This window comes from Schistocerca americana, chromosome 2 (assembly GCF_021461395.2).
Source record: "Schistocerca americana isolate TAMUIC-IGC-003095 chromosome 2, iqSchAmer2.1, whole genome shotgun sequence".
In the NCBI taxonomy this organism is placed as follows: Eukaryota; Metazoa; Arthropoda; class Insecta; order Orthoptera; family Acrididae; genus Schistocerca; species Schistocerca americana.
In genome coordinates, this window is record NC_060120.1 from 259,217,066 (window position 1) to 259,239,890 (window position 22,825).

A 22,825-nucleotide genomic window follows, 5' to 3' on the forward strand; every position below is an offset into this window, starting at 1 on the left:
AGAAGCCGAACTTTTGACTGCATGAAATTCAAGTAGTTATTAACATTTTGATTACAATGGCTTGAACATACAATATGAAATAATTTATACAAATAAAAACATTAAAAATTACTTAAGCATTTCTATACAGGAGAAAATTACAGCAACTGTGACTGAAATAAATAGTTCTCAGACGATAACTGGGTAATTAAGGTCATCACACCTACTTTACTTTCAGGAACTTGATAATGAACACACCCCCAATCTTCATTACAAATAAATTTAATACATACTCAGCAATGACATAAAAAATCCTACAAGAAGACATCCAATACAAAAATTTTCAGTTGAGTAGAATGGTAGAAATTAGCTGGAATCAGCAAATACTACCATTACAATAATTATGACCAATTTTTGAATTACCAAATATAATGATAGTAATTACATAGTTTAATGATGCCAACAGGCTTTAAATTCGAGTTTACCCCTCCCCAAGTCGCCTTTTGTTTTCTTCACTTTGTAATACAATACCATAAAGTATAAACTCCACTGACATGAAAACATTTTGCTCATGAGCCAACGAGACTAGATACTTGTTGGGCTCTGGATCATAGGTCCATCACGGGCAAAGCAGTTTGTGGAGTCTTCAGAAGAAAACTGCGCCTTACTGTCTGTCTGTGGCACGAAGTTTCTCTTCAACAGCTTCTTGAGAAGCTTCAGACATGTCTGTGGCCTGAAAAACAATACTAAAATTAGATTACTTCAACATTAACAATTGCCCTTTTTAGCCACTTTTACTTCAGAGATTTATTCTGTTACAGATTACATGTCTCAATTTAAGTCACCATTTTGTTCCCTTCCCAAATACGATATCCTTTTTGTTAACTGCCTGTTTCTCAGATACAAATTTTTCTGGAGTACTTGTGTTTTCTTGCAAAAATTAAAGTTACATTCAGCCATAATTCTGAAATAGCCTAATTATAAATACCCTTTTCCTGATCAAGTTTATACATTTAATTTTTTCTACAGTTACTACATGTAAAACTAGTTGTTACAGTATGAGCCAGTTGTATGCAACTTCTGTAAATATGTTTTAATTAAAATTTAAGTTCTCATCTGATTCATCTACCCAAGACAAGTTAAGCACAGTAACCAACTACCAACACAATTTATTTTTTTAACTGGAATTCTTCCATCATCTTGATACAAAGGACTATGTAGCCAAAACATTTTTCCAGTTACTGCATTTCTTACTGCCCTATCTTTCCTGTCCTCCAAAGCTTTTATCTTCAGCAGTATTCTCAGGCCTCAAATTCCATCACACAATATCACTATCTGCAAACCGTCCTGCAGTAACAATATTTTAGGAATAAGGTTGACCACACACTGAACAGCAGAATGACAACCCTTCACCTTCTCATTGACTGGTCTCTTACTCCTGAGGTATTTACATACTATCTGAGCTTCTCTATTGTGAACAGCAACAACTAAAGGGTGACAGCTTAATACTCTACAATAATTGGACATAAGCATAATGGCCTCAATTCTAAAGAGTGGTTACTATATTATTTATAAGAAACATACCTGAATATACTTCTGCACACCAACCAACGATTTCTTCAGAGCATCGAAGCTAGAAGAGTACAACATCTTCTTCTTGACTTTGGCTGTGTCTGGGCACCAGGACATGAGAAACAGCTTCTGCTTCTTCGAGGCCTGAAATATCAATACCAGGATGTTAGGAATGTACTTCATTTTAGTACAATTTATACTCAGTTTGAAAAATTATGAAGAACTGAACTCTCAACCACCAAAATAATTTGAACTTGTTTAACATTTCAGGAGAGCTAATTATCAAATATGAAGTAAATCAATTATATCAACCAATGCTTCAAGCAATTTAAATGCAAGTCATAAAATCAGACAAACTTGAGAAACCCTATCTATACAGGCAACAGCAGCCAAGGACATATTCAGACAAGTCTCATCAGGACATAACACACACAAAATTATTTCCTCCTACATGGACATTAAATTTGTCACATGCAATGAATGAAGTGAAGTAAGGCTTTTCACAGATGCAGTTATCTATAATAAAGTACTATCTGAGAGATGCTGCATAAATATTCAGTCAGATCCTGCTAAGATTTCGAAGTGGTGCAGAGACTGGCAGCTTGCTCCCAACGTTAAGAAATGTAAAATTTTGCCCTTAAACTTAGTATCCTATGACTAATATGAATGAGTCATTGTTGGAACCTGCCAACTCGTACAAATACCAGGGTGTAACACTTTGTAGGGATATGAAATGGAATGTTCACATAGGTTCAGTCATGAGTAAAGCAGGTGGCAGACTTCTGTTTATTCGTACAATACTGTGAAAGTGCTATCCGTCTTCAAAGGAAATTGCTTACAACTGACTTGTGAGACCAGTTCTAAAATATTACTCAAGTGTGGGAAAATTACCAGACAGGACTAACAGGGGGTATTTAAAGCCTACACTCAAGGGCAGCACAAATGGTCACAGGTTAGTCCATTGGTAGGGAGGCTTGCAAGCCCCAACAATACAGATAGCGTTACCGTAGGTGCAACCACAACGGAGGGGAATCTGTTGGGAGGCCACACAAACATATGGTTCCTCAAGAGGGGCAGCTACCTTTTCAGTAGTTGCAGCTGCAACAGGCTGGACAATTATGTGGCCTTCTAACACTATCAATGGCTGCAAGCAAGGGGAAACTACAGTTGTAATTTTTCCCTGAGGGCATGCAGCTTTACTGTATGGTTAAATGACGGTGTCCTCTTGGGTAAAATATTTCTGAGGTAAAACAGTCCCCAATTCAGATCTCCGGGCAGGGACTACTCAAGAGACGTCGTTATCAGGAGAAAGAAAACTGGCATTCTACGGAGCAGAGCATGGGATGTCAGATCCCTTAATCGGGCAGGTAGGTTAGAAAATTTAAAAAGGGAAATGGATGGGTTAAAGTTAGATATAGTATGAATTAGTAAAGTTCGGTGGCAGGAGGAACAAGAATTTTAGTCAGGTGCATACAGGGTTATAAATACATCATCAAATAGGGGGCAGGAGTAGGTTTAATAATGAATAAAAAATCAGAGTGTGGGTAAGCTACTACAAACAGCATAGTGAACGCATTACTGTAGCCAAGATAGACACAAAGCCCACACCTACTACAGTAGTACAAGTTTATATGCCAACTAGCTCTGCAGATGAAGAAATTGATGAAATGTATGATATAGAAATTATTCAGATCATGAAGGAAGATTAAAATTTATTTGGGTGACTGGAATTCAATAGTGGGAAAAGGAAGAGAAGGAAAAGTTGTAGGCATATATGGAATGCGAATAAGGAATTTAAGAGGAAGCTGTCTGGCAGAATTTTGCACAGAGCATAACAATCATACCTAACACTTGGTTCAAGAATCATGAAAGAAGGTTGTATACACTTAAGATGCCTGGAGATACTGGAATGTTTCAGATAGATTAAATAATGGTAAGATTTAGGAACCAGGTTTTAACTTTTAAGACATTTCCAGGGACAGATGCAGACTGGCTGCAATCTATTGGTTATTAACTGTAGATTAAAACTGAAGAAACTGCAAAAACTTGGGAGTTTAACCTTTTTAGTGCCAAATACGATCTGATCGTGATGTCCTTCTCATTCATCTTTTCCGCACTTGAAGGGAAAGTTGTTAGTATTTTCTAGCCAAGACGCAGAAGGAAGGTCGAAGGCACAGCATATCGATCTTTTCGATTGTCAGTGCGATGTTTCGAGTAAAATAAACTTCTCTGGTGGTTATTTACCGAATATTTCGCGGCAGCATGGCGTCGTCAAGTAAGAAGTTTCTGTTCGATACAAGTGATTTAGACAATAATATGATAAGTAGTGGAAGTGAAGATGAACTTGCAGGATTTGCAGAAAGTGAATCGGATTATGAGATGTCAGGTGGAGAAGAGGACTTCTTCTTGAAGTGACGATTGTGTGTCAGCAAATGACGACGACGACCAAACAGAACTAAATTGCAGTGCAAATACTTTTGTTGAAGTAATGGATGAGGCATCAGATAATCATCCTCCTCCAAGCTTTGTGTATGCAGAAGTACCAGGCCCTAAACATATACCAGCAAATGCCACACCAATTGATTTTTTCGATTTGTTCTTCTCACTGCAGCTTTTTACGATTATGGTGACAGAGACTAACAGATACGCTCGCCAGGTGATTCAGTCAATGTATTTATCGGCAAATTCGAGAATCAAACAGTGGCAACCAACAACTGTAGCAGAAATGAGGGCTTTTATAGCAGTAATTTTGAATATGGGACTTATAAAAAACCGACGATTTTTAGTTATTGGTCAACTGATGCAAACCTGTTGACACCGTGGTTTTCACAAATGTTTTCACGCAACAGGTTTCAGTTGTTGCTGCGGTTTTTCCATTTTGTAGACAATTCGAAACTTCACCCTCCTGGTCACCCATTATATGATCCAACAGCCAAGTTTCAAGTGTTGGTGGATATTGCCAACAATGCTTTCTGTCGCTACTACACTCCACACCAGCAACTGAGTGTCGATGAAAGTCTTGTTGGGACAAAGGCGCACGCACAGCTAATCCAGTACCTTCCCAATAAACATCACAGATGGGGAGTCAAATTTTGGATGCTGTGTGATTCAGTCGTAAATTACTGCCTAGGGTTTTATGCATACTGTGGCGCAAAAAATGACAATGACAAAAACGAAATAAAAGAATGGCCTGGGATACGTAGTCATGAAACTACTAGCTCTTGGGAGCTACATGCAAAAAGGTTACCACGTGTTTAGCGATAACTTTTTTACATCTATTCCTCTGGCAGAAAAACTATTCAGTTGGCACTTATCTAACGGGAACAATTAGAAGAAACAGAAAATTCCTGCCACGTGGTCTTCTGTCGAATTACGCTGTAGGTCAGCTAAAGTTTTTCAAGAAATCTTTTATACTTCTGTGGCTTCAGACAAATCGCATAGAAATCCAGTCCTCTTTGTGAGTAAATCATCCTCTGCTACATCATCAGAAAAGACAATTCACAATAGACAGTTGGTCAAGAAACCGGATGTTATTTTTGAATATAATAAGTATATGGGTGGCATTGACTCATCTGATATGATGGCATACTGCTATTTAGATGAGAGGAGGACTGTCAAGATGTGGAAGAAGGTAGTGTTCAGCATAATTGCCAGGATGTTGCTGAATGCATATGTTTTGTATAAGGAAAGCCTAAACCCCAGCGACAAACCACTGACACGGCTGAAGTTTAACAGCATAGTCATTTGCAAACTTTCTAAACAGTGGTTTCAGGCAAGGACTGCAACCACAAGTGCAATAGATATAAATGTACCTGCTCCAACTGTATATGGTGTAAAGACTCTTCCAGTGAGAAAGGAACGCTACTGTAGTGTTTGTTCTACGAAGGATAAGAAGCAGCGTTCACGAACAGTGTGTGTCTGTTGCAAGAAAGGACTGCATCCTTCATGTGTTGGTCAGCATGTGTGCAAGTAGTTGTCATAACTGCAACCTCACATTTGTCAGTGATTTATGACTGAAGAACTGAACACACTCAGAGCAAAACAATTTTTGTAATGTTATGTTCTTTTTGGTTTTCTCCTTAGTGAAATAAAAAAATTTTATTCCTTTATGGTGTTTTTGTTAAGGAAACTACAGAGATTCAATATATACCTGAAATTTTTGAGTATATCATTTGATGGGTCTCAAGAGTAAACTGAAATCAAAGTTTTAATTTTTTTCGATAAACCCCATCATGAAAATAATTTTTTTCTCTGAAAATATGTTCTTTGACAATGTATTGCACATATTACTGTAGCCAGCAGCATTCCTTAAAAATTAAAAAAATTGCATTCCTTTATGCATTAGTTTAGATTTTATTGCAAGTATGGCAGTTTACTGTAAAATAACATGGCACTTTTAACATGATCTTTTGAGAAAACGTCTGGCATTAAAAGGGTTAAGAAGATGAGACAGGGATAAACTGACAGAACCAGAGGTTGTAGAGACTTTCAGGGAGCACATTAGGGAACAACTGACAAGAATAGGGGAAAGAAATACAGTAGAAGAGGAATGGTTAGCTTTGAGAGATGAAATAGTGAAGGCAGAGGATCAAGTAGGTAAAAATATGAGGGCTACTAGAAATCCTTGGGTAACAGAAGAAATATTGAATTTAATTGATGAAAGGAGAAAATATGGAAGTGCAGTAAATGAAGCAGGCAAAAAGGAATACAAACATCTCAAAAATGATATTGACAGGAAGTGCAAAATGGCTAAGCAGGGATGGATAGAGGACAAATGTAAGGATGTAGAGGCATATCTCACTGGGGGTAAGATAGATGCTGCCTACAGGAAAATTAAAGAGACTTATGGAGAAAAGAGAACCACTTCTATGAATATAAAGAGCTAACAGGGAAACCCAGTTCTAAGCAAAGAAGGGAAAGAAGAAATGTGGAAGGGGTATATAGCTGGTCTATACAAGGGCAACGTACTTGTTGACACTTCATGAGAACGGGAAAGGACACAGATGTAGATGAAATGGGAGATATGCTACTGTGTGAAGACTTCGGCAGGGTACTGAAAGACTCAAGTCGAAACAAGACACCAGGATTGGACAACATTCCATTAGAACTATTGACAGCCTTGGGAGAGCCCAACCCTGACGAAACTACCATCTTGTGAGCAAGATGTATGAGACAGGTGCAATACCCTCAGACTTCAAGACGAATATAATAATTCCAATCCCAAAGAAAGCAGGTGTTGACATGTGAAATCACTGATCGATCAGTTTAATAGGTCATGGCTGCAAAATACTCGGGGAAATCAGTTTGGATTTCGTAGAAATGTTGGGACACATGAGGCAATACTGACTCTACAAGTTATCTTCCAAGATAGATTAAGTACAGGAATACCTATGTTTCTAGCATTTGTAGAAAGAACGCTTTTGACAATGTTGACTGGAATACTCTCAAATTCTGAAGGTGGTAAGGTCAAAGACAGGGGGCGAAAGGCTATTTATAGCTTTTACAGAAACCAGATGTTAGTTAGAGTTGATTGGCACGAAAGGGAAGCCGTGGTTGAGAAGGGAATGAGACAGGGTTACAGCCTGTCCCCAATGTTGTTCAATCTGTATATTGAGCAAGCAGTAAAGGAAACAGAAGACAAATTTGGATTAGGAATCCATATAGAAGAAATAAAAACTAAAGTTTTCAATAACATTTAAAGTCTGTCAGACAGTAATGGACCTGAAAGAGCAGTTGAACGGAATGGACAGCATCTTGAAAGGAGGATGTAAGATGCACATCAACAAAAGCAAAATGAGGATAATGGAATGTAGTCTAATTAAATCCAGTGACACTGAGGGAATTAGATTAGGAAACAAGACACGAAGTAGTAAATGAGTTTTGTTATTTGGGGAGCAAAATAACTGATGATGGTTGGAGTAGGGAGGATATAAAATGTAGACTGGCTATGGCAAGGAAAGCATCTATGAAGAGAAATTTGTTAAGATCAAGTATAGATTTAAGTGTCAAAATCCGTTCTGGAAGTATTTGTATGGAGTGTACACACGCATGGAAGTGAAACATGGATGTTAAGTATAGACAAGAAGAGAATTGAAGGTTTCAAAGTGTGGTGCTACAGAAGAATTCTGAAGATTAGATGGGTAGACCAGGTAACTAATGAAGAGGTATTGAATAGAATTAGGGAGAAAAAATTTGTGGCACAACTTGCCTAGAAGGGATTGGTTGGTAGGGCATGTTCTGAGGCATCAAGTGATTACCTCTTTAATATTTGAGGGCAGTGGGAAGGGTAAAAATCTTAAGAGGGAGACTTAAGATTTTTACACTAAGCAGATTCAGAAAGATGTACATTGCAGTAGGTACTGGGAGATGATGAAGCTTGGACAGGACAGAATAGCATGGAGAGCTGCATCAAACCAGTTTCTGGACTGAAGACAACAGGACATACTCTCTGCCATGCACCTCAGTGGTTTGCAAAGCAGAGACGTAGCAAAAAATATCTCAACAGTTACACGTAAGTGTTTTGGAACACTTATGGTCTTCCATTACATGAGTGGCTGACGAAAGACAAATGACTACGAAACTTAACACTTCAAGGGGTTTTGGCACTGTTTGCCTTCAAGATTTCAGGGACTGAACAGGTCCCTAATTTGTCAACAACAATTTGAAGTGTATGAGATAGTTGCAGGGTAGGTTGTGCTGGGAAGTAACTGAGAAAAATGTTTGGTGTTTCATTTCTGAGTTAATGAACACTGAAGTTAGCCAATCAAGCCACAGTACACAAATCCAAATTGGCCACAAGGGGTGGTATCACTAAATGTGTTCATGTGGTTTCCTGAAAACAAAGTGATACAATTATTGGACATGGGACAGTAGTAAGGATGAAACCCAAGTTAAAGGCTGAGCAGCCTCCTGCACTATCATTTACACTGTAACAACTTTAACTGTTTATGGCAGGCCACTTGAATTTGCACACACAACTTGATTGGCTAGCTTCAATATTGATAGAGATATGCTGCACCATTTCATTTTATTTCTCAACAACATACCCTGCAACACCCTTAAAGCTTTTCAGACTGTTCCTGATCATCCTGTATAACACATTTGAAAATGTTTCTGTACTATGAACACCCAACAGATGTCTATTTGCATCTCTTTACCTAACACAGCTTCAAATCCATTTAGAAACAATTTTGGGCTTTGCCATCTAAAAGCTGATCATCATATTAATACCTTAGTAATACACCAATTTTCACATTTGGTGTGAGGAAAATCTGTTCTTACAGACAACCATTTATCAAATTTTACTGACAACCAATTTTGCTGCGCACAATCCTGAAATCTTTATTTTTCTAGAAATTACCGGACATTACAGGTATCTTACACCCAAACGTAAAATTCATTTGAATAGCTGATCCCTAAACTTTCGATCTGCATAATCTATGTTTGGGGATCTGAAATTTTGTTAACTGTCTTCCAGGCCAACACTAGGCAAATCAAAACAATCTGGATTTCTAAACAGAACAGCACATCTTTCCTAATAATTCACTATTTCTACCCAGTAAATTGTAGAATTATACACAAGATTATTCAAGTGCACGATAATCATTACATATCAATTGCGTGCCCTTGGTCACTTCAATGTTAAAGATGGACACTTATCTTTACTACTGTTTCTAGAAGAAACTCACCCTTTATCACATTGTACAACATGCTTTCCTGAGATCATAAAAAGAAGCTATCCACTCAACCTTACACATTTTAGAAAAACATTTTTGCAAGCTGACCCGTGTCAGCTGGATGTACAATTTCACAGTTAAGGGCTCAAATCAAATGATTTTAATAGCTATAAATATATTAATTACCAAAAAAACTCCAGAATTTTATTAATAAAATGCTTCATTTTTTTCATGTATCACAACTTTAAGTTTTCTACCTGCACTTTCAGTTTTAGTGCTCAATATAACTTAAAGAGTGAGTGTTTAATCACACTTCCAAGTAAATTCACAAATTTCAGCATAATTAAAGATGTGCTATCTCTAATTGGTTACCATCTTTTGAACTCTGTGTCAATCAAGTAACAAAGAAAAATTTAGTATTGATCCATCAGATTTTGTATGAGAAAGCTGACCACACACAGGGTGAAAAGACTGCTCACTGTGCCATCTCATCCCAGCAGGGCAAAAGTCAACACAAATTGTTATTTGAACTGCTTTATCACCCTACTTGCCAGTTCTAGTCCCAAATTGATGTTCCCTCAGCTGAAAGTTTAACTCTGAGGGCAAATTTGTCAAGTGAAGGGGCTATGACCTATTTTGAAAAACATCTCTTCATTAGGTATGAAACTTTAACAGTAAATCCCAATTTTTAAAGATTTACCCAGACTAATGTATAAACATTTGAAAATGTGATTTCACAAGTGAGTTAATGAGTTAAATATTTGACAACCATGTAAGAAAGATGAAGTTCAGAAATCAGAATTATACTTCCAATTTGTTGGAAGCCACTATACTCCCATTCTGGAATAGTGGATGAATAAAAGTCCAGGTATTTGTGTGCCATCAGTTTATGCTGCCTCATGACTTAATACTTTTCTTATTGTGTTAAACTACTGTTTTACCAGTAGGTTAAAACAGCATTTTTAATTTTTTATTCCATCAATTAAACAATATTTAACAAGTTTGTTGCCCTGGAAGCCCATTAGGCAACCAGAATTAAGAAAATGCAACTGTTACTGTAAGCTAAAACCTACCCCAACAGTTCCTTATCCCATACATTGGTAAATAATATGCTGATAGTGCCTCTCAACACAGACTGTTATACCAATTTAACATTTAAAATCTGTGGCTGCCCTTTAAGCAACATGGCACAAATGCTAGAAATATATTAGCAGTATCTGTAAGTAACAGTGTGCAACTGAGCCAGCTGCACAAAGGGATTTAATATTTTGCAGCAGTACTATCGGGTGTTCCAACTTCATTCCGCAACTCCCACTCCAGCCATTGCTTACCCCAAGAACTTAACAGTGGTGTAAGCTTTGTATCAGGCCACTACTGCAACTGACAATTCATATCTTATTATCTGTCAATTTTTAACATAATACTTGGGTTTGCTGTATGCCATCCACAAACACTTTAGTGTCTAGGTAAGTACCCTGCTCCTTGCCACTGCACATTGCCCCACTATCCACCTTGTGTACATACCACAGGAAGATTTATTGCACAACCTTTTGTTTATCAGGTACATTCAAATGTCTTACTTGCAATCAGAAAATGGCATTACAAAATGAAGCTGGGAGTCACTTCCTCCAAGCATCTTATCACACTTAATAGTTGGGCAGACGTGTAGAATGATCAAACTTAACAGCACCTGACTACATGTAAGTGACACACTACACATTCTGCCACATCTAATTTTATGAACCTCTTTTATATTACTTAGATGCCATCTGCCACCTCTAACACAGGATACCAACAAATTTTTGAAGAATATATTCTAATTCTGTCATTTGATTTCTAACCTTTAGACGGAAAACTAATAAGTAGTTTTGCATGGTAATTTATGGGATGTCATCTCTACCTTACCTCAGAAGTGCCTTGACATTGATGCGTGTATTCGAAGTCGAACAGACCATATCGACATTCACCAGTACCACCCTTTTGAAGATCTTCTAGAAATTGATCGTATGTAGCATTGCGTTCACCTGATGGACAAAAGGACGCAGTTAATCATATGTAACAATCTACATACAAATTAACACATGCACTGCCTCATGGCAGTTTTCAACCATAAGGCTTGCATAAATGTTATTTAACTGTAACATTCCCTCCTGAGAGGAAATAACAGGCCTGGGTGGTTAAGAAAGAGCTCTAACTGATCTTTCAGCAAGTTATGAAAGTTAATTGGTCTCCATTCTAAGATTTTCAAACAATTTCTATAAAAATTACTTCAGAATTAGACCTACACTTTTTGTAAACTGAAAACCAGCTGCAACATGAAATTCTCCAATGTTACAAATTAGTTTTCACTCCAAGTCATTTGGGAGTATGCTAAATTTTTATGAAATGTTTGAATTACCATGACATCTTGGCAACTACAATTATCAAAGAGGATGTAAAAGTTTGATGTAAAAAACTTAACAGGTTAAAACTATGCCTTTCACAGCCAAAGGTCCCTTTTTTTTTTGTTTGTTTTGGTGTTAGGGCGCAAAACTGCTATGGTCATTAGCGCCCGGTCCGTGACTTAAACAGTAAAAAACCGAAAATGGAAACCAGCAGCAATGGGAACGAAAGTCATAAAATTGGAGAAACTAAAAGCAGAAGGAAGGCTTAAAAACCCACTACAGAAAGGGGTTGGTTGTCCCCGAAAAAGCTTCAAATGACTGACGTCATTTCACTGGCACGAATAAACTCGAGAACGCTATCGGCTGAGCACGCGTCATCTGCTAAAATCGACAATATATCAGGCGATAGCTGTAGACGGGAGCGTAATGGGTTACAATAGGGGCACTCAATTAAAAGGTGTCTTACCGTCCACAGCTGAGAGCAGTGGGGACAGAGTGGGGGAGGATCGCCGCTTAAAAGATGTCGATGGCTAAAAAGACAGTGCCCTAATCCGGAGTCTAGCTAAAATTACCTCCTCCCGACGACGCGTTCGGGAGGAAGAGGTCCAAGCACAAGAGCTTTCACGTCCCGCAATTTATTATGGGGAAGTGTCGACCAATGTGCGTGCCATAAATGAACAACACGACATAAAACGCTCCGTAGATAGGCGAAGGGAATCGATTGGATAGCTGCTCGAAGAAGAGAGACTGCAGCCTTGGCTGCAATATCGGCCGCCTCATTTCCACAGATACCAACGTGTCCCGGGAGCCAGAGGAACGCCATCGAGACACCTCCAGGTGGAGCAAGCGCAGACAGTCCTGAATCCGGTGGACCAGAGGGTGCACAGGGTAAAGAGCTCGGAGACTGAGGAGTGAGCTGAGAGAATCTGAGCAGACGACGTACTGTATCCACTGATGGTGGCGGATGTAGTGGACAGCCTGGAGAACAGCGTAAAGCTCCGCAGTATAAACCGAACACTGGTCGGGAAACCGAAAGTGATTTGGGGTGTCGCCAACAATATAGGCACTCCCTACACCTAACTATGTTTTTGAGCCGTCAGTGTACATAAATGCGGCTTCCGTCATTTGTGCACATATAGCAGCAAATGCCCGGCGAGAAACAAGTGAAGGGGCACCGTCCTTGGGAAATCGACAAAGGTCACGGAGCAGGCAGATCCAGGGACGGAGCCAAGGCGGTGCTGTACCCCAAGTTGTCAACAAGGTTTTAGGAAAGCGGAAGGAAAGAGAATGGAGCAGTTGACGGAAGCGGACTCCCGGTGGTAGTAGGGAGGAGGGGCGGCCTGCATACCCTACATCAAAGGAGGCGTCGAAAAAAATGTCATGGGCTGGATTAGCCGGCATGGAAGACAGATGGCTAGCATAACGACTCAGAAGGACTGCTCGCTGATTGGACAGCGGAGGTTCAGCAGCCTCAGCATAAAGGCTTTCCACATATAATTAGTCGCTGTCACTGAAGTGGAACATAAGGTAGAAGTTTAAGGCTGTCATTTTCATTTGACGAGTTTCTTGGCTACACAGATTGTAACAGGAATGACAAGTACTGAGTACTTTCAGATTGAGTTTGAACCATCACATTAAATGAAAGATTAAACAAAGCATTTTACAAGGACAACTAAGCACACAGAGCAACACACTACCATTAAGTGTGTGAATGATGCTTCACACTTTACATGTCCAGCACATTCTCCAGCTTTAAATTCAGGTGACATACCTCATACTGAATGCTTGACAAGAAAGAAGCTGCCTGCAAGTCAAAACTGCTGCCCAGTATTTCACAAAATGTGTCAAATTTTACTTCATGTTAGACCAATGTGTAATGATGGAAACTCTAGAAATGGAGTTTTATGTCTAATAAATGCTGTTATAATTAAAATGCTGGCAACACTGCTGCCTGCCATCATGGATCCCTCACTTATGGCATACAGATCTACGAAACATTCTGAAGACAAGTTTTGATTTAAGTTTTCACTTACCTATATATTCCACATCAATCTGTTTTTCATCTCTAATGAAGAAAACAACATAACGATGTTTCTTATCTTTCTTTATTTCTTCATATGTAGTTTTACACGCATCTGACACTGTTACCCCAGAAGCCTGAAAGTAAAAAGATGCATAGTAATACATAAAGTCCTAAAAAATGGGCTACTACACATTTTATATGGCATTTATCACCCTTAATCTATTTCACTATGTAGAATGTTATTTAATTACTTTAACATTCATTGTATGAACAAACATGGAAGCATTGCACACTACATATAACTGTATGAGGGAGTACACTTAACACACACCTCATACAGGAGGATTGAGGTTCATGCTTTGGCCCATCCTGAATTCAGCTTTCCCAAATCGCTTCAGGTTATAGCCAGAACAATTACTTCAAGGTCAAAGCCAACCATCTATGTTTAGACCTATGACACTCTCATTAGCTGACAATTTCTATTAATTGTAAAATGATACTTGATCAACTAAACTGATCATGTTAATCTGGGGCAAACAGTGTATTTTTATTTATTGACCAAATTTATTTTTCAAGAAATGGGTATTTTAAGTCCTGTGAAGAAATATGTTTTTATGTTAATCTTCCGTCAGTTCTTGGTAGAACAACAATATAATAAATGAAAAGCGCCAGTTTTAGAACAAAAATCAAACTGGTCCTTTTCATTTATTAAATATGTTTTTCTTAACTAAACACTCATTCACTATTTTATCAGTAAAACAATGATATCCTTGTCCCAGCAGCACTAGTCAGAAGATCTGTTTATTATATGAGAAAGTTCCTGTACATGCATTCGGCTAATACATCTCTGCCCCCCTTCCCCCTGCCTGTCAAGTGATTTTTTTTTTATTACTTCCACTTTAAGAGTATTGTTATTACTTCAATTACCCTAATTTTTCCAAACCATGGGAAAGTGAGAAATGGTGTTAATTTTCACATTTCAAATGCAGAGTCTAGCAAAGACTATACTTTCCTTTGCACTTTTAATTTTCCATTCTGACACGGCAATTCTCTTGGTAGAATTAACACGATATCCATAACAAATGAATTTTTCTATCTGAAATGTCGTGTGGTCCCTAGCAACTGTGCGTTTTTTTTTTTTGGCAATCCAAGGTACTAATACTACAAGACCAATCTGGAGCTTTAGTGCAATGGACTGTTACAGGAGATGAACACACACCACTACCTGTTAACCTCCACAATATTTTTATTGTGTGGGTTACACAGTTTTAAGCCTACATGTCCGACAAGTCGATCACACACATCTGCATGTAATTAACACCTGTAATTCTAAATTTCTGAATAGGAATTACAGCAGGGTCTCAAACTTCTTTAAATTTGGACGACAAATGTGGCTGCGAGATTTTTTCGTCTGCGGGGTACGCTAAATGGGAACTAAATAACATTTTTCGCCGTCAAGTGCAAACAAAACCAGGCCACGAAAGCCCGGGGTCGTGTCGCGCGCTCCCCCCGCGGGAGGCGCTCCGTCCGCCCCGCCCCGTTGCGCTGGCTCGGCATTACCATATATAGGCAAACAGCGGCACAGAAGGCAGGCGCGCGCGCGTGTGCTATCGGCCGCCGGCTCCCGCCTTTCACTGCATTCCCCTCCCACTACGGCAACCTTGGCGTAGAGAAATCGCGGACGTGAGTCACCTGTCGCGTTGCGCGGAGGTGTGCGAAGTCTCACGAGACACCAGCCAGATTCATATGCTGTACCAGATCGTTCAATGTTAAAACAATTTCGCAGTCTAATCTGCAGTCTATGGTATTTCCTATTAATACGTCCGTCTTTATATTTGGGTGCAATATTTTTAGGTAACATATTGCTCCTAACACCTTCTGCTAAATCTGAAAGATTCGGGGACGAGCAATAGCGTCTTGATGCGTCATGTTGATATGAGTCAGTCAACCTGCCACTGTCTCGCCGTGTTGCCACATTGTAGAACGCTGCTGCCTGTTTTACCGACGCTTTTCCATTACGGGAGGGAGCAATGCTTTTTCCTTACGTTCTGGGATATGTAAAATTTCGCAATTCATTTACAGAAATGTGACAGACACGACTGACCATGCTTAACACTAATAACTGGGGGGGGAGGGGGGGGTCGATGTAGGGAAGGGTAAATGGATGCAAAAGGAATGCTGTTAACACACAATCCACATGCTATTTTACCGGCATATCTAATCCTGCGCTTTCGGCACATTCACTGATGACCGATGTTCAGTCAGCCGCAACAATCTGCTAGAACAAGCACAATACATTCAATGCATTTGAAACCACCAGTCCTACACCTCCTTAACACAGCAATTTTTATATACTATGTATGTGAAAATTAAACCAACGAAATTTATAAACGCGTTGAAGTGTGTTCTGAAATATGTTTACCTGTAAGTCAGCTGAAACAATTTCACATTTAACACGGAATTATTTGGTAAAACTGATACGCGATGATACGTTTCGCAAAAAGTTCTGGGGTCTAGGATGGGTCAAAAAGTCTATTCCTTTCGCTCTAACTATGAAAGATTTAAGAAAAACATTTAGAATAAAAATCAAGAAGTTGACTATTTCAAATTATGGTAAAATTAAGGTGCTCACAGAACTACCTCGCCTCTGCCTGTGTGACTAATGCGTCAGAAGGAGACTTCTGCGTGATAGACTGTTTTGGCCGGTACCTGTACGGGAAGAGTGGAAAAAGGAGCTTAGCATCGGTGTTACCAAATACCTAGAGACAGTACGGAGCGGTGTTCGAAGCAGTAAACGCAAAATTTTCGGACAAATGTGCGACAGTCAATTCATTTGAAGAAACGATGGCGAAATAGTTCGAACGTTCAGTTATTTTACTGGACAGAAGGCTAATGTGGGCTCTATGACTCAACCAACTATTCTAGTGGCTCCGTTCATGCACGTGCCTGAGGTCTACGCAGATGCTGGCCGTATTTCTACAGTTCGAAATCACTGTAAAGCGGTCATGCCTCATACATTCAGCAATAAACATCGCTACGGCGCAACAGCTTCGTACCCGCTGTGATTTTGGCGCCCCACCACTGCTCACGATGTTAAGACATACTGCGTTATTTGGGCATTCCACACTGTATTCCGAGCAAAGTAAGTTTCATTGCACTATGTTTTATCGACTGGAGCTCAATGCCATGACGAATCTGGCTGTGACACCTCACGAGCCATTCGGGGAATTGCCTCTTCGAAAAAATTCACCACGCAACGAAATCCCGGAATTCACGTCCTAACACGTAACGAGTGCACAATCGGAGGAAGCTGCACCCTTTTCTTTATGCACGTTGAAGTCATTGGCCTAGACTTGCGCAGCCTTCGTTACGAAATCACCGCCCAGATAGTACTTTGAGACGAGTCTTCTCTACACTTACTGTGTGCTCCGTTCATTTATGAAAACTGCATTCGTACAGTAGCCTCTAATATTGAAAGGTCTGTCATTGAGAAAATCTGGCATGTCCGAAGATGGAAGAACTGTGGCGGCGTGTCTTACTACTAGAGCGTGAGCCCGTTTTAGCTCCGACGCGCCCAAACCGCTGCCAGGCAGCGACTATTTCGGTCGATCCCCCACAAGCCCGGCGCCTCCTGCCGCACTGCAGGACCACTCGCTCAGTCAACGCCCCTGACCGGTTAAGATGGCGGTGCGGCACTCTGGGGAAACTACTTCCACTTCCAGCCGCGTTTCCGCCGGAAGTACGCATCGACTGCTGCTCGGTGCGAACGATTGATCCTTATAGAACTCTAGCAAACAATGGGAGCTTAAGAACGTTCTGACGTGCATATAACTGCACACAGCCTTATTACAAATGCAAATTTTTCCACCTGACAATGAAAAATCCCTGACTAACATTTATATTAAAATATAAACTTAAGAGTTAATTGTATGCAAACTCAAAATTACGCCAGGGGATTACGCCAGTACAAAATGTACTAGTATTAAAAGTATTTCTTGTGACAACTTATGTATCAAACTTTATGGCCAGACCACAGTTTTAAAACTTATTCAAATATTTACTGTTATCTTAAATAGCTTGGGATTCACTTTCAAAACTAGTGACACACACCACACACACACTGTTTTCCAGCAAATGAATGCTCACAACTTACATTAAGACTTAACATGTTTCCACATTATATATAGCATATTCATTTACAATATTTTCACACAGATGCTTCTGGAGGTCTACACACTGGTCACGTAACATGTTATGACTGTAGGTCATAATGAACAAAAAATAGGATGCTCATTTGTAGAGGGAGACCAAGGCTTTACTAAGCAGGTTGAAATGGATGTAGGTTAGGTTGCAATAGTTACACAGAAACAAGGCATATACAAGCACACATACAAGAGACTAGTATGAAGAGCACCACCAAATCAGTCTTGGCTGAATATGATCCTGTTGGAGGTGGTATGTAACAGCCTTCAGCCTTTGAACTGACTTACCCAACTATTAAGAGGAACCTACAGTTAAACTGACTTATCCACAACCCAATCTGGTCTTTTTATATTGAACACATTACTGTAATACAGTCTTCCGAATATTAAGTCATTTCACTATGTTGAACTTCTGCTGATCTTTGACATCCTTTTCCAGACACTATAGGATACAACTGATGCAACTTGACTAGTTAGATGAAAGGTGATAACCAGAGATCTTCTGGCTAAATTAAAATTAGAAATTGATCAAAATAAAGGTAAGGGAATAATTATGTTGGGCATCTTACAGCACCATCCAGATATTGACACTAATGTAAAAAATTCCATTCATCAGAACCCCCAATACCTTCAGAGGCACAAGGAAACAGCAATATGCAATTAAAGCTTTAAGATATTCTGCAATGCACCATTTAAAATCTTACACCGAAGTTTAACTACAACCCAAGGTCCTGAACACAAAAATGTAATCAACAGGACAGCAAAAGAACTGCTAGCAGTTGCAAACTTTTCCCCACTTTTCAGTATTACTAAATAAAGCTCCAAGGGGAATAATGAGCTAAGAAGGTACAGTACATTCTGTTAAGCAGTTTTGCTAACTTTTCAGCAGATTTATTGAACAGTGCAGAACTTCAAGCCCCAAAAAATTCCAATCAAGAAAATCCTACCACATTGGGGAAAAGCATTACCAATAGTGGACTCTACACTGAAAAAACTAGCAAGTTACAGCATCAAAACAAAGCACAACCACTTTATAAATAAGGTTGCAACAATAGAATGTGCCTAACAAACATCTTACAAATCATTTTTAATGTTGGCCCATCAATCCTCAGCTAAAAGCAACGAGTTTTAAGTTGTCTGTAACTGAACCGACAGTTTCCACTTTGTCAGACATATTTCAGCCTTAATTACTGCAGAAACTATTAGTGGCATGGCTGGAACCTAGTTACTGGACCCCATACATTTTTTTCATGGCACAAACATCAGGCTTCCTACTGGTGGAGGAGACGAGAGTTTTAACATCTTGTCGACGAGGTCATTAGAGACTAAGCACAAGCTTTGATTAGGAAAGGATGAGAAAGCATATAAGCTGTGGCCTTTGTCAAAGGCACCAGCTTCACTACTGATCCATTTGTTACCAAAAAAAATTTCTGCTTTCACATTCACTGGCTGTGCCAACTCACAACCAAACTGTCACCTCCCAAAGTAACCTAGGCCTCAGTTTTCACTACACATGTATGGACACAAAGATTTCAGGGGTCCAATACATAACTTCAGCCACAGCATGAGTATACACTCAAATGCAGCACACCCTAAAAATCAATATTTAACAAAATCAATTCACTCAAGATTCGTACTACTTACTGTCACATTTGACAAGAGCATCATTGATACACTCACCTGTGTATGCAACTCATTCATTCATTAAAAAACTACAATTTCTCCAAGTCAGAAATCTGAACATCTGTTAATACAGAACATACTGTATGCAGTAAAGTCTGATTACATTGGGTTCATATGAACAGCTAATTTACCAAATCTGATAGCACTGGCTACCAATTTATGCCTATCCACCTAATTTTGTGGATGTCTTCCTCATCTAGTCACATAAATGACATCCTGTCAAATTCTTTTGCCAACAAGAATTTTGCAACCATGCTCACTAGAGCAAAACATATCACTGACTAGCAAACTACAGTGTGTAGCACATCTCCTTGGAAAGACCACTATTTATTTAAATATTGCAGTGAATCCAAAAACTCTTTGTACTGTCTAATATACAAACTGATTTCAGGTCTGAACTGACATTTCAATGAGAGGGGAACTGGTTCTCCCACTTTAGTTTGTCATCACTGACTTAGTTCACACTTTATACTAACTATAGAACCACAGCCCACAGCTAAATAAAGCAAATTATACAGCACTTAAACCACTAGCAATCATTTTAACAATACAGGAGCACTGATGCTTAAACTGACTAAGCTAAGTGTCTCCATGAAGCAAGACTTGTGGAAAATTTGACTGCTGGTTGCAGTGGCAAACTTCTGTTTCCATTATTACACGAGCCTACATATACATTTGAAATTGCCGGAAAAATAGAGAACCTGGAATCCAACACAAAATTACTACTCCAGCACTTGTCAAACCACATGCAGCTAACTGTCCCAACTTCAATCTCATGACACAAGCTGATGAAATCAGAATGTGCTGACCAGGAAGAAAAATATCCTACGAAAGAGCTCAACTGAAAACGTCTGCCGACATTCCGCGGTGTAAAGTTATACCGTATAATCATATGACAAGACAGCCAAACCAACCTCGTGTACACACCAATGCAGAAAACTTGGCTTGATATAAATTTAAGAGGACCGAGACAAATTGACTTACTACTAAACATTCGCAACGCCATGAAACCTCCCTATGCCAGTAGCACACCAACATAACCAACTGAAATTAACGGCGTTCACATGTTACTAACACTCAAACCTATCAACACATCATCCAAAATTTGCGAATAGAGCAGGAGCCAAAAATAGATAATACGCTTTACATAACTTAATTTACTTTTACCTATCGAGAATTACGGGCAGCTGAAACACGACACTACACAAGCAAGTAACGCTATGTTTAACGGTTATCACTACTGAACTTCAAAGGGCTGTATCCATACGTTCAAGTGTCAAATGACACCTAATTGGGGAAATTATCTGCAAATTGAACGATATATACATATTCTTTATTTAAATAAAGGCGCTAAGTTCAAGATCAATTATTAAAAAGGAAATTTCTTCCGGTATAACTTATTTGACATGACACCTGAGGTGTCAGGACAGTAATATCTTATAACTTAACTGACAGCTTGAATGACATTTCTCAGAGAGACGACGTAACAGCTTTCTAGGCCGATATAATATTATGAAGATGGCGGCGCCGGCGTGCAAAACCGGTGAAAAGTATGGAGGAAAAAGTACGTTACTCAATTTTACTACATTCATAGACTATTCCTACTACAATCACGGAAACTTTTCTTACCATTTCCCTTCAACAAATTCCACTGCTCCGGGTAACGTGTTTTTTTCCCGTCACTGTACTACAGCACAAACTCTCCTTCACACACAAGATGAAAGGGTGTTCACTGATGACTGACCACTTTGCCTCTGCTGCGGAGTGTATCACTACGCCGAATCTATAGAGTTCGTAAGCTCGCCTCCTATTGGTCGACTCCGCAGCACGATTCAATATGCCACTGTCTTTGCTCTTCCAATGAACACGTATGACTCAGCAAGGCAAGGTGTAGGCCAAATTTGGCAAAAAATACTAGCCGTGAATGGTCTGAATCATTTTTCATGTAATATACCATTAGAATTTGTTATCACTTAAGATAAAAGTGTTTATATCCATGACTCAGTAATTTTTAAAGTGGGACTACTTCTTTGACGCCCACTACGCCACCAAGCCAAGCGGTTTCCGTTATGACGAAACTGATGTAAGCGAAATGCTCGCATCCTTACGATTTTTGAATGAAATTCAGTACCATCACGTAACGTATAGGGAAGAATCATACATACAGGGCAAGTATATAGCATAATGAAGAACAGAATTAGGGACATCTCTGGAACAGTCTCTTGTAAGAGCCAGTCCTGCTTTTTCACGGAAGATATTGCCATATATGGTAAGGAGTGGTCGGTAACCTTTTGCATATAGCGGCGTTCTTTGATTTTTCTCCATTAATTTTCGGCCTCTTCAACAAATAAATTTGTATACTAGCCTGCATATGTTCACGAACGAAATTACATTTCCTATCTGCGAAAGGTGTTCGTTTACGGTACGCAACGACAACTGTGAAATAAATGTGGCTTTCAAACAGGTGTCCAAGATGCAGTTAACAAAAGTAGATGTACCACTATTAGCAACAGCCGTACCTCACACGATATGGAATCTAATAAATATTTTAGAAAAAAAATCCCTGGCTCTAAATTTTATGAAGGAAGTGCAACTATTGCCAGAGAATGTAAACTGCTGATTCGAATCTCGCGCGCAAACACCGAGGATTGTCGGTCACTACCGAGCACACTATCGTCTTATGTTCCGCACAAACCTCATAAACGAAAATATGTCAGGTGCGGATGAGAAATCATTTGTCAAAAGCAATTTTACTAAATTTACATAAAAGTAGAAAGTCATAGGGTGATAGGTTTAGAATTAATACCGAATGGAGTAAACTGTTGCTAACAAATAGTTTATTGGAGAATGGGAGTTGTTGTTGACGTTCCTAATAATCAAACTATTTCCATCCTTATCGAGTATATGTCATTTCAAAGCAGCTAAATGACGATGCAGATTTAAAACTAATTGACACTTTATGCTAAAACGTGTAACCAACTTTCTATATTTTTTAAACCAGTGAAACAGAACAAGACAGTTAATATCACTCACATAGCAAACTCCAGAATCAATTCGAAGCTTTTGCAGCGTAACTACGTTCTTTTACTCAGCAAAACTTTATCCTAAGAAGAACTCCTTGAAAGATTCAATTTCCTCTAATGTAACAGAGTCCTAATATATCATAACATGCATAATGATTATTTAATTGTGTAATAACGTAGAACAGCTTTTGAACACCTTTTATGGAACTACCAATGTTTGATAGCAACTTCACATTAAAAAAATAGTTTCCAGGGTTTTAATGCACAAGGTAGTAAACTTCTG

At 39.1% G+C, this 22,825-nt stretch overlaps 1 protein-coding gene across 3 annotated transcripts; it reads right to left on the bottom strand.

Moving 5' to 3' along the window:
• Positions 1 to 245: 245 nt before the first annotated feature.
• LOC124593726 (cofilin/actin-depolymerizing factor homolog) lies at positions 246 to 21,304 on the bottom strand. Of its 3 annotated transcripts, none has more exons than XM_047132049.1 (6): positions 21,149 to 21,242; positions 15,844 to 15,912; positions 13,645 to 13,768; positions 11,133 to 11,251; positions 1,564 to 1,695; positions 246 to 712 (listed from the first exon to the last, which is right to left on the bottom strand). In XM_047132049.1, the coding sequence occupies exons 2-6, from the start codon at positions 15,847 to 15,849 to the stop codon at positions 644 to 646; spliced, it is 450 nt and encodes a 149-aa protein (XP_046988005.1). In that variant the 5' UTR covers positions 15,850 to 15,912; positions 21,149 to 21,242; the 3' UTR covers positions 246 to 643. The 3 variants fall into 3 exon arrangements, with proteins under 3 accessions (XP_046988005.1, XP_046988006.1, XP_046988007.1); XM_047132050.1 differs by having other exon boundaries at positions 15,844 to 15,909; positions 21,149 to 21,232; XM_047132051.1 differs by lacking the exon at positions 15,844 to 15,912 and having other exon boundaries at positions 21,149 to 21,304.
• Between the last annotated feature and the right edge of the window lie 1,521 nt (positions 21,305 to 22,825).

Coding starts and splice junctions, on each gene's coding strand:
- LOC124593726 (XM_047132049.1), bottom strand. Junction 1,696..11,132: donor AATGTCAAGGCACTTCTGAG/GTAAGGTAGAGA, acceptor TTGATATTTCAG/GCCTCGAAGAAGCAGAAGCT. Junction 713..1,563: donor GTGTGCAGAAGTATATTCAG/GTATGTTTCTTA, acceptor ATTGTTTTTCAG/GCCACAGACATGTCTGAAGC.